Source organism: Podarcis muralis, chromosome 1 (assembly GCF_964188315.1).
Source record: "Podarcis muralis chromosome 1, rPodMur119.hap1.1, whole genome shotgun sequence".
Classification (NCBI taxonomy): domain Eukaryota; kingdom Metazoa; phylum Chordata; class Lepidosauria; order Squamata; family Lacertidae; genus Podarcis; species Podarcis muralis.
The window spans coordinates 8808043-8820393 of NC_135655.1; the positions used below are offsets into that span (position 1 = coordinate 8808043).

At 44.3% G+C, this 12351-nt stretch overlaps 1 protein-coding gene across 2 annotated transcripts in view; it reads left to right on the forward strand.

The window, feature by feature from the left end:
• LRRC9 (leucine rich repeat containing 9) overlaps nt 1-12351 on the forward strand; it is a 76136-nt gene that overhangs the window by 11856 nt on the left and 51929 nt on the right. The window contains exons 8-13 of one of the 2 annotated variants that reach the window (XM_077920883.1): nt 2715-2897; nt 5761-5916; nt 7389-7597; nt 8585-8716; nt 9318-9494; nt 11248-11359. In XM_077920883.1, the coding sequence (XP_077777009.1) occupies nt 2715-2897; nt 5761-5916; nt 7389-7597; nt 8585-8716; nt 9318-9494; nt 11248-11359 (969 nt within the window). The remainder of the gene's footprint in view (nt 1-2714; nt 2898-5760; nt 5917-7388; nt 7598-8584; nt 8717-9317; nt 9495-11247; nt 11360-12351) is intronic. The other variant, XM_077920906.1, reaches the window with a different exon arrangement.

Sequence of the window (12351 nt, forward strand, 5' to 3'; positions counted from 1 at the left end):
TAAAAAAAATCTACAAATACTTTAAGTACCTAAAAACATTTAAAGGCAATCGGGTACCATCAAGGTTGCTAATATTAAGTTTGCCACGGCCACTATAAAACTACCCTGCACTCCATAAAACTTAGGGAACAAGCTGTACTACCAAAATGATTCAGGTTTTAAAGGACAATTTTAGGTTATATTTTAGTGATCAAGATTTAATCTATATTTTTAACTGCTGCGATATCTGAATTGTCTCTGTTATACCCAATTGCAATTCAATATATTCCTGTTGTGTTTTATGATTTTCCTGATATTGTAAGTGAGCTGAAACTGGTCTGTGACTGTAATAATAAAATTCATTCATACCCTGGACTGAGGTCTCACCTGTGGCTCCTAGAAGCTGTCAGCATGCAATGGCAGCCCCACCCCAGGAAATGGCTCCAACTGGCTGCCTAACCAAGGTGAGGGGAGCTGATGGATCTCAAACCCTCCGTGAATTAGGGATTTCCCCTACATGTGAAGACAGGCTCAGGCGGATTGAGCAGACAAGACCAATAGTGGGTCGATCAGTCAAGAAGGCAGTTTCTGCACGTGCTGTAGAGGGAAGTGAGGGGCATGTGGGGCTCGTCCACCTGGGAAGGGAGCCCATCTAGGAGAAGGAAAACTCTGATCCTAAAGTTCTGCTGCCTTCTGAGACACCTTCAAGAGAAGATAGGGCTAAAACATAAACATATGCAAATCCAGAGTGGAGTCCCTAAGATGGTTGGATGGTGCCTTGTATTCCTGCAGCCAAGGTGGGTGTCAAACATCCTGCTCTGCTTTCCTTTGGACCACCTCAGCCAGACCGAGAGGGAGGGCCTTGTCGCCTGGGTAGCCCAGGACCTCCATACACACTGCCCAGGCTTGTGTCCAGCGTATGTCACTTCGTTGCTGCTAACGCAGAGGTTTGACTTCACCCCTGGAGATGTACTCCATTGTCTCGAGAGACAGATGGATGCCAATAATAATAATAATAATAATAATAATAATAATAATAATAATATTTATTACTTATACCCCGCCCATCTGGCTGGGTTTCCCCAGCCGCTCTGGGCGGTTTCCAACAGGAAATAAAAAATACATTAAAACATCAGTCATTACAAACTTCCCTAAACAGGGCTGCCTTCAGATATAATAATATAATAATAATAATTTATTATTTATACCCCGCCCATCTGGCTGGGTTTCCCCAGCCACTCTGGGCAGCTTCCAACCGAATATTAAAAACAATACAGCGTCAGACATAAAAAACTTCCCTAAACAGGGCCACCTTCAGTTGTCTTTTAAAGGAAAATAGTTGTTTATTGCCTTGACATCTGCTGGGTGGACATTCCACAGGGTGGGTTCCACTACCGAGAAGGCCCTCTGCCTGGTTCCCTGTAACCTCACTTCTCGCAGCGAGGGAACCGCCAGAAGGCCCTTGGCACTGGACGTCAGTGTCCAGGCTGAACGATGGGGATGGAGATGCTCCTTCAGGTATACAACAACATGGCCTCTATCTTTCAGCCATCAGTGCAGGTGACATCCTGCAGGTCACCACCTCAAGAGCTGCTTGCTGGCTCAAGTCCTGATACTTCCCTTGGCTGCCATGGACTGAAGCGATCATGCAATTAGGCTCACCAAGTTGCTATTGACTATGCAGCAGTTCACGTTGATTGGCACCCACTTTCCTGGGTCCCAACCAGAGATGCCAGGGATTTAATCTGGAACCTTCTGTTTTTAATACACTGCACCACACCAGTGTGGTAGCTCCGTGACAAAGTTGGTTTAAAAGGCTTAATGTGGAACAGGGTGGATTTGATTTAAATCAAACTTGATTTAATTTTTTTTTTTATTTTTACAGAAAGACTCATTCTTGCTGGTGTAATCTTAATATTTACAACCAGATGAAGGTTACATTTTTGGAATAATAAATTTTCAGAGTAGTTTTTACAGTTAAATCAAAAATTACTGATTTGGTTATACTATTAGAAATACATAGACTGATAATTATGAAATTATAGTGAGGTTTAATAAGTTAACTTTTTATATTTGGACAACTTTTCTGCTGTACTTTATTGGAAGGAGAAAAATAATGATTTCCTTCATAACAATTTAAATAATTTACTTAACTAAAACAATAACATTATAGCATATATATCCATGTTTGTTAACTGATGTGGTTAAACAATTTAAAAAAAAAACTTAGACTGAGTTTTAGCACGCGTGAAAAACTTTATCAAATCCTTATTTCCTGATGAATAGCATTTGGAATATAATGTAACTTAAATATAAAACTATCTTTGGAAAGACTTTTCCTCCAAAAGCAATTTATTTTAAAAATCCAATTTAAATTTTTAAAAATCTGATTTTATTGATTTATTTTTTAAAAAACCATTTATTTTTATCCACCTTGAGGCTGAAGTCCCCCGCCCCCCCCCCCCGCAATCCTCTTGCCCCTTCAAGATTTCTCTGGCAGATAAAACGCAGGGGGCGAGATCCAACTCATTGTGGCGAAGTGCAAAGACTTCTCCTCCCTCCTGCGACGCCCTATGCACCACCACCGCTGATCAGATTTTGTGGGGCTGGAGGCGTGAGAAGCAGATTTCTGGCGTGCGAGTGAGTCGGCACGGTTGGATCTCGCCCAGAATATCTCAGGAAATGGGATGCGCTAGGAGGGATACGATCTTGCTTGTCCCCGCTTTTCTCAACAGGAAATAACCAATTTGGCCAGGCTGCCTCGTTTAGTCGATCTCTGCCTGAACGACCCCCAGTACGACCCCAATCCGGTTTGCCTTCTTTGCAATTACGCGACGCACGTCCTGTATCACATCCCTCAGCTCCAGAGGCTCGACACATACGATGTATCTTCCAAACAAATCAAGGAGCTGGCAGAGGTCAGTGGAGACTCCCTCATGTCTTTATTAGACATAGGATCACCTGGTTGGCATGTCCGGCATCTGTGTGATTTGGGGAGGGGGGAGTTTGCTTTGATTCACAGCGATAGGCCTCCTCAAGTGCGGCTCTTCCAGTATGACCAGTGGTAGTGGCATCAGAGCAGGATTTTGAGGTGGAGCTCCAGGGCCAGTGTGGTGTAGTGGTTAAGAGCGGTAGTCTCGTAATCTGGTGAATCGGGTTCGCTTCCCTGCTCCTCCACATGCAGCTGCTGGGTGACCTTGGGCTAGTCACACTTCTCTGAAGTCTCTCAGCCTCACTCACCTCACAGAGTGTTTGTTGTGGGGGAGGAAGGGAAAGGAGATTGTTAGCTGCTTTGAGACTCCTTCAGGTAGTGATAAAGCGGGATATCAAATCCAAACTACTACTACTACTACTACTCTTCTTCTTCTTCTTCTAACCAAAATGAGCTGGAGGGACCTCAAACACAGCTGGGCTAACCTGCCACATCTGGAAGTAATATACATTATCAGCTAAAGTGGGCATTGGTAGCTGTAAGACCGTCACATCTAGAGCCTTAAGACCACCTCATTATATAGATTTTAACCTCTGGGAAAAACTCTGGAAAAGTGACTTGAAGTTTACAGCGTATTATTCTTTGAAGGGGAACAACCTAAAAATGATTCATGGATAGCATTTAACTCCAAGTAGGCTTGCTAAGATGTATAAGACTGAATCAGATAAGTGCTAGAGATGCAATGAGGTGGAGGCAACGTTCTTTCATATGTGGTGGACCAGTAAAAGGGTAAAAGAGTATTGGGAAATGATCCATAATGAATTGAAAAAAATACTTTCAGTCAACGGTGGTAAGACAGCAACTCTGGCTGACCATGATGTTCAAACCCATCCATTGACATGATGGTGACCATCATGGTGTAAAGACCATTAGTCTTTGCATTTATTTATTTATTTATTTGTGTTTTAAAAAAAAAAAAAGTTTAAAAGTATTTCCCCCCAAAACCAGAGTCCTTTCTGTTGGGGATAATTCAGACTGAAATTCCCAGGTGTCAGAAAAGGTTATTTATGTATTGTACAACTGCGTCCCATGTTTCGTTAGCCCAAAAAGGGGAAACGAGCGAGGTCCCAACCAAAGAAGAATGGCAACTTAAGTTGACAGAATATGCACAGTTTGCAGACTTAACATATAGAATAAGCAAACAACAAGAACGTACGTTTGAAGAAGATTGGAAAACGTTTTTGAATATATGGGGAATAATTGTGTCCAGCTGAAAACGCTGGCAACATTAAGATAAATTCAACAGCGTAAAAAAGTTTTGATGGATGCAATAATGGAAAACTGACTGGTACGGTTTTTGTAAAATATGCAGGGATATAAGATATGTAAAATGAACCATGGAAAGAGAAGAAGGGAAGTCACTGATATCTTAAGGATGTAAACATGAGTACTTTAAATTGTAAAACAGAAAATTTTATAAAAATTATATCTATCTATCTATCTATCTCACCTCACTGCACCTCTGAGTGTGACAATGGCAAACTCAGTCTTGCGGTGGTAGAGAAATGGGATGCCTTATTCTGCCTTCCTGCAAGACGCCACTCCATGCCATGTCATGCTTGTGCAGGACTAGGGGCCTACTTAAATGCGGTTGAATCATAGAACTGTAGAGTTGGAAGAGACTCTGAGGGTCATCTAGTCCAAACCCCCGCAATGCAGGAATCTCGACTAAAGCACCCATGACAGATGGCCATCCAACCTCTGCTGAAAAACCTCCAAGGAAGAAGTGTCCACCACCTTTTGAAGGAGTCCATTTCATTATCAAGCTGCTCTTGCTGTTTAAATCAGAATTCCCTTTCTCACAACTTGAATCCATTAGTTTAAGTCTCCTAGTCTTCAGAGCAGGAGAAAACAAGCTCGCTCCATCTTCCATGTGACGGCCCTTTAAGTATTTGAAGATGGCTATTCTATCTCCTCCCAGTCTCTTCTCCAAGCTAAACACACCCAGCTCCCTCAACCGTTCCTCATCAGGCTTGGTTCCCAGAAGCTTGATCATCTGTATCCAGGGCAGCTGTCTACCAGCTCCACCTGGTACGCAGGCTGAGACCCTACCTGCCCGCGGACTGTCTTGCCAGAGTGTTGCATGCTCTAGTTATCTCCCGCTTGGATTACTGCAATGTGCTCTATGTGGGGCTAGCTTTGAAGGTGACCTGGAAACTACAACTAATCCAGAATGTGGCAGCTAGACTGGTGACTGGGAGCGGCCGCCGAGACAACATAACACCAGTCTTGAAAGACCTACACTGGCTCCCAGTACGTTTCCGGGCACAATTCAAAGTGTTGGTGCTGACCTTTAAAGCCCTAAACGGCCTTGGTCCTGTATACCTGAAGGAGCGTCTCCACTCCCATCGTTCTGCAGTGCCAAGGGCTTTCTGGCTGTTCCCTCGCTGCGAGAAGCCAAGTTACAGGGAACCAGGCAGAGGGCCTTCTCGGTAGTGGCACCTGCCCTGTGGAACGCCCTCCCACCAGATGTCAAAGAGAAAAACAACTCCTAGACTTTTAGAAGACATCTGAAGGCAGTCCTGTTTAGGGAAGCTTTTAATGTTTAATAGACTATTGTATTTTGATATTCTGTTGGAAGCCGCGCAGAGTGGCTGGGGAAACCCAGCCAGATGGGTGAGGTAATAATAATAATAATAATAATAATAATAATAATAATAATAATAATAATATCATCATCATCATCATCATCATCATCATCTTGGTTGCCATGGGTGGTTTTTGTGACATTGCGCAATGACTGTTCCTTCCACATTCCCCCCGTTTGGTTTCCCTTTTATCTTTTGAAGACCATGGTGATGAAAAAGGTCATGTTCTACAACATGCGTATCAAGAGCGCCCAGCGGCAGCTTAATGAGGAGCTCGAAAAGCTAAAAGAGAGGAAGCACAAGCTGCAGAAGCTTCCGGAAGACCGCATAAAGCATTTCAGCTACAACATCAAGAACGTAAGCACGGCCCTTGGCAGCGTCAGCCAAGTGCGTTTGGGTTGGGCCCTGCTTCTGGGACTGGCGGTTTTAGTTGCAGTGAGCTTGGATTTTAGATGTGCTCACATTGCCGCCTTAGAGGACAGGGGTCTTCCCCCTGCACCTCAGGCACGCATTTCACAGACCTCCCCCCACCCCCGTTCAGGTCAGCATGGCTTCAGTTACGTTTCTGTTTGTGTGCACCCCAGGGAGAAGTGACAGAGCAGGGGGTGCCTTTAACCTGTGCAAAGCTGTTTGCGCTGGTTATAAATTTTAGGACTCCCAAGTGGTGTGACGCTGGTTTGAGAAACCAGTATCAAACAGTATCTACAAAGTTTTGGGTCATGTTGTGAGATTGAAAACCTGGCCCTGGAAATATAGTTGGTTGCACAGTAAACAGGAGTGTGAGCACAGATTTTGTCTCCAATTGGCCCTGTCAGTTCCTGCCTAGTTGTTAGGGTGGTTGAACAAATAATAATAATAATAATAATAATAATAATAATAATAATAATACAGTGGTACCTCGGTTTAAGAACTTAATTCGTTCTGGAAGTCTGTTCTTAACCTGAAACCGTTCTTAACCTGAAGCACCACTTTAGCTAATGGGGCCTCCTGCTGTCGCTGCGCCGCTGGAGCACGATTTCTGTTCTCATCCTGAAGCAAAGTTCTTAACCCGAGGTAATATTTCTGGGTTAGCAGAGTCTGTAACCTGAAGCATATGTAACCTGAAGCGTATGTAACCCAAGGTACCACTGTAATAATAATAATAATAATAATAATATTAATAATAATAATAATAATAATAATACCTTTATTGTCAATGTACAACCTGTGTACAATGAAATTAACAAAAGCATCACCCACCCACCCCAGAATGAACATTTGAGCCCACTGAAATTTCCCCACCTTTTCTCAAATACGAAGAGATGGGCTTTGTGGTTCTTTTGAGAGCTGCTCAGTCTTTGGACTTGGGAAATCAAAGGCCAAACTGCACATTATGTTAAGCACACTTTCTTTTTTAAAAGAAGCGCATTGGCCACCTGATAGTTCTGGAAAAAACCAGCCAGCGGGGGCCCCAATCCAGAAGAAGACAACAGTGCAAGAAGGAGGCAGTGTTAACTCTTTCCTTCCTTCCAACACTTCCCACACAGATCTCTCCCCCCCCCCCTCCAGTTTGCTATTTGCTCTCAAAGGTACTGCTTGTTTCAGAGAGAAAGGAAGAACAGACTTTTCAATGGGAGAATTTTGTGGAGATGTGTGTTTTGGTCCCAATCTGGGTTGAGCCAATGCGCAGCTGCTGCTTCTGAAAGGAAAAAACAAACACCAAAGCGTTCAGTGCTTTGTATGGTTTTAAATAAAATAAAATACAAGACATGCTTAATGTAAAGCATAGTGCAGCCCTAAAGATTTCAGCGTTTTCATGTACTTCTTTTCATCGTTTCCTTTTCCAACAGCTGGAACGTGAACTGGTGGAACTGCAGGCCTCTGGCAAGATACAGGCGAGCAAAGCTATTTCGAGCCAAAACTTAGGCTGTGAAAAATCTGACGAGGAAGCTGAGAGTCCGGATGAGGCCTCAGAGGAATCGAGCCTTGAGCAGTGGTTTATGCATAAACTGGAGGCTCTCAAAAGAAGAGTGAATTTCTGGAGCAAAAAGCTAGAGGAGTACGTGCGTTTCAGGAAATGTTCAAGGGCTGCTGTTTGTGTAGGCTTTGGGTTTGGAGGTCTTGTGCTCACTGCCCACACCTGGGGTGAAATGCACAGTGGGGTTTCTCTTCCTCCTTAATCCTCCCTCTGCTCCTCCTTCACTTTTCTTGCCTCTTATGAAATGGCTCCAAGCATTATGCAAACCTGCGTGTCATCTAAAAACACAACTAACCACTGAGCATTAAAAACTTTCCTATACAGGGCTCCCTTCAGATGTCTTCTAAAAGTCAGTTAGTTGTTTATTTCCTTGACATCTGATGGGAGGGTGTTCCACAGGGAGGGCGCCACTACCGAGAAGGCCCTCTGCCTGGTTCCCTGTAACTTCACTTCATGCAATGAGGGAACCGCCAGAAGACCCTTGGAACTGGACCTCAGTGTACTAGGCTAGACGTTGCAGGTGGAGACGCTCCTTCAGGTTGTTGTTGTTGTTTAGTTGTGTCCGACTCTTCGTGCCCCCATGGACCAGAGCACGCCAGGCACTCCTGTCTTCCACTGCCTCCCACAGTTTGGTCAAACTCATGTTGGTCTCTTCAAGAACACCGTCCAACCATCTCGTCCTCTGTCGTCCCCTTCTCCTTGTGCCCTTAATCTTTCCCAGCATCAGGGTCTTTTCCAGGGAGTCTTCTCTTCTCATGAGGTGGCCAAAATATTGGAGCCTCAGCTTCAGGATCTGTCCTTCAGTGAGCCCTCAGGGCTGATTTCCTTAAGAATGGATAGGTTTGATCTTCTTGCAGTCCATGGGACTCTCAAGAGTCTCTTCCAGCACCATAATTCAAAAGCTCCTTCAGGTATACAAGGCCAAAGCCATTTAGGGCTTTAAAGGTCATCACCAACACTTTGAATGGTGCTTGGAAATGTACAGGGAGCCAATGTAGATCTTTTAGGACCAGCTAGTATTTATTGTGGTCCTTCCAGCCAAGACAGATCCTGCTCTTTTTGTTGCAGAGTTGAAGCCGTTTATCAGGGAGAAGTCAAGAAGAAGAAGAAGGCCAGTAGTTTGGCTGTGCAGTTTTTGCTGACTGAACTGGAAACAGTGGGAAACACCCGTTTTGAAGAGGGCTCCCCCAGCGATGCCTGGTACAGCTGCTTTGAGATACTGTCTTTTGAAACCTTGATATATATTCTTAAAAGGTTAATTCTTACACCTCTTCATATTTCCACAGAAGTCTCTAAGTACACACAGAGAAGATAAAGTAATTAAAACATCTAGAAATGCTCAAAAACAATTCTGCTACAGATGGCAGGAATAGACAGAATGAAACACAAAGCCCACATTCTTCATTCGTTCATTTTTATTTCTGTGTGTGAAATGGCTTCCTATAAAGCTTCTTAAAATGACAATCAGAAATCTATCAAAATAAATCAAGATACATCAAAATGCAGCACAATTACAGCACATCACAAAACAACGCATAATTCAGTCATCAAAGCCATTCACTAATGTGCCTCAGTCTGTTCCAACATTAATTAATTTGCAATTTCATCCAGTATTAATTTGCATTTTCATCCAGTATTTTCTGTTCCGTCACAATTGGCTTATTGTGTACAAGTCTTTCTTCTGTTTTGCCATCCACTGACATACAAACTGACATTTTAAAAAATTGGTATTACAGTGCACAATTGATGCACATACCTCAGCCGTCAACAGCCTCAAAGTCCTCTGTTTTCTTAAACACAGGTTTAATTCCTGCTATGAATTGATTCTATCCCGATTTTGCGCCTTGGACTTCAAAACCCATGGCATCACAGGAGTGAAAGTGAATCGCGTCATTAGGGTGCACAACCGGATTCTGAGGCTGAAATTTGAAGAGAAGTTTCAACACTTTCTGGACAAAGAAGATTTAAATGAGTTCTTGTAAGTGCGTTTTCCTTTTCCTTTTAATTATAGATGAGTAAGACAGCAAGATAGCAAATTCTGGACAAATGTGAGGTGCCCTTGTTATAACCAGAGTTTTTAAACCGGAGTTCAAAGTTGGTTTGCATCCTTTGGCTACAGAGAAACCTGGTTAGCAGGGAAAGGAGTAAGCAGCCCCGCATGCAAATTTCCTGCTCAAAACATTCCCTTGTCAAAGCTGTTTTTCTTTATAAACACCCACAGTGTTTTGCTTTTATTATTTTTAAAATTACAGATTTTCTTGATTTACAAAAGTGTGTGCAATGTCTCTCTCTCGTGTTTTTTCCCCATGTAACATTTTTACAAATCAGTTTCATTTGTTGAGACATTAGGAAGAAAAGGGGGAAAGAGTGGCGATGTTTCTATTTTACTTAATATATGTGGGGTTTTGTGTCAGCGTTGCTTGTGCAGGTTCTCTGCTGTTCACTTGTGTTCCTTTGGTGGTGAGAGAGGTTGGGGTTGGCCTAGGGCAGGGGTGTCAAACTCAAATTTATCGGGGGCCGCATCAGCAGTTTGGTCACCCTCAAAGGGCCGGTTGTATCTGTAGGACTTTACATGAATGCATGTAAAGTGGAGGTTTCCTGTGTAGAACGGCCGCCACTGCTAGAGGACAGACATTCTCTGGCTTGTAGGCTGCCGCACATGCGCTGAAGAGGCGGCTTTCTTGTGTCAAAAAAAAAAAGTGAGAATAAAAGGTGAAGGCTGGCGGCCGGCGGCGGCTACACGGGCCACATGACGAGGTCTGGCGGGCCGGATTCGGCCCGCGGGCCTTGTGTTTGACACCCGTGGCCTAGGGTGTGGTTATCCATTTGTGGTTAGCTGTTGTGGTCTTTGTTTTCATGTATGAGTGGGGTGGGTGAATACCCACAGTGTTAATGCTTTGTCACATGTCGGGTTTCAACATACCACGGCACTCCCACAAGATGAGTAGTGTTTCGCCAGCCACTATTGGCCATGGTAATTTAGCTGGCAGCATCTCCAGCTTCAGATGAAATAAACCTTTTGAGTACCAGAAGCTGGGGACAAACAAGGGAGAGGGTAGGTAAAGTTAAAGGTAAAGGAACCTGGACGGTTAAGTCCAGTCAAAGGCGACTCTGGGGTTGCAGCGCTCAGCTCGCTTCTCAGGCCAAGGGAGCTGGCATTTGTCCGCAGACAGCTTTTATGGGTCATGTGGCCAGCATGACTAAGCCACTGCTGGCGCACAGGACACCGTGATGGAAACCAGAGCGCATGGAAACGCCGTTTACCTTCCCGCCACAGCAGTACCTATTTATCTACTTGCACTGGTGTGCTTTTGAACTGCTAGGTTGGCAGGAGCTGAGACCGAACAGCGGGAGCTCACCCCGTCGCAGGGATTTGAACCGCCGACCTTCTGATCGGCAAGCCCAAGAGGCTCAGTGGTTTAGACCACAGCTGGAGACAGGAGAGTGGGGGAGATTGTCTCATGAGCAGGCGCTTTAGCAGCAAGCTCCACATCTCATGCCTCTTTGCCCCTCTCTTTTAAAACTTTGTTTTCAAAAGGTATGTTGGTTGCAAGTGCAATGCTGCTGGGACACCATCCACCTTCTTTGTTAATTTCCCGAAAGCATTCATTTGATATGCAAATCATATGCAAACGTGAGTGGTGTGCCCGTACCCTGCCCCTGAGCATTCTTGTGCCCAGTACTAGAGGTGTTCTCCCCCCCCCCCTCTTATTCCCACCTTCCCAATCTAGAAACTACAGGAAGATGCTGGAATATCTCTTCTATGTATCTCCCCCAGACGTACCCTTGAAGAAACAGCAGTTGGTTCAAATCCTAGAGGACGGCTTCCAGGAAGTAAAAAAGGTAACCGGAAGTTTATTTTATTTTTTATTTTTTGAAATAGTTTTTATTTGATTTTACAAGTATATAACAGCAGCAGCAACAACAACTTATTATTTATTCCCCACCCATTCACATTTACAGATTCTTCCGAATCTCTGGACTTCCCACCTCCCCTCCATGGGTCCTTTTAATTAAACCTTTTCTACTGCACCTTTCCCAATAATCTATATTTTATATAACATCACTGTCTCCATAGTGCTTGCTACATTACAAGTGTTATTGCAATCCTGCTAAGGTTGGCATCTGCTTACAGTGATCTCCAAGATAAATTACAATTCTTTCCCCATCCTTTATTAAAGTTTGGTCTTCTTGGTAACCGGAAGTTTAAACGGAGACCTCTTGTGTCTCTCTGGCTTCAGAGCGTTTGGTCTGAATTAGCGTCTTCATCTTCAGAAAAGTTCCGTAGTACAGCCTTCTACAGACTGTGCCACTTCATCGTGCGAGGGAGCCTTAGGATTGAAGTCTACTTTTTATTTCTTAGAAAAAAGAGAAACAAAAGGCCTCCACTCAGCGGTGGAGCTTCATGATCCGGCATCGGGGGGCAGAGAGCAGGCAGGGTGGGGCTAGCGCATGTCCTGGGGGCATGGCACTCAGCGCGGGCAGGGAGGCAGCCACAATGGCACCCCACTGGTATTGCGCTGCCGGGACGGTGCGCTCCCCCTGCACTCCTCTTCCTCCGCCAGTGCCTCCACTGAAGTCAGCTGTTATGTACTGAGTTGAATAGGATCCAAAATGCAGCAGTCTGATTGGTCCTAGAACAATGCAGCAGTATGATTGGTCTTCAGGAGCCACCCAATCCGGCTCCAGATGGAAGTGAATCCACAACCTGATTGGCCTACAGGAGAATTCCGGAATTAGCCAATCACGTGCAGCCCACTGTGTAAATAATGTATATAAAGCAGATACTTTGAGGGGACTTTCATTCCTCCTCACCACTATGAGCTGAATAAAGA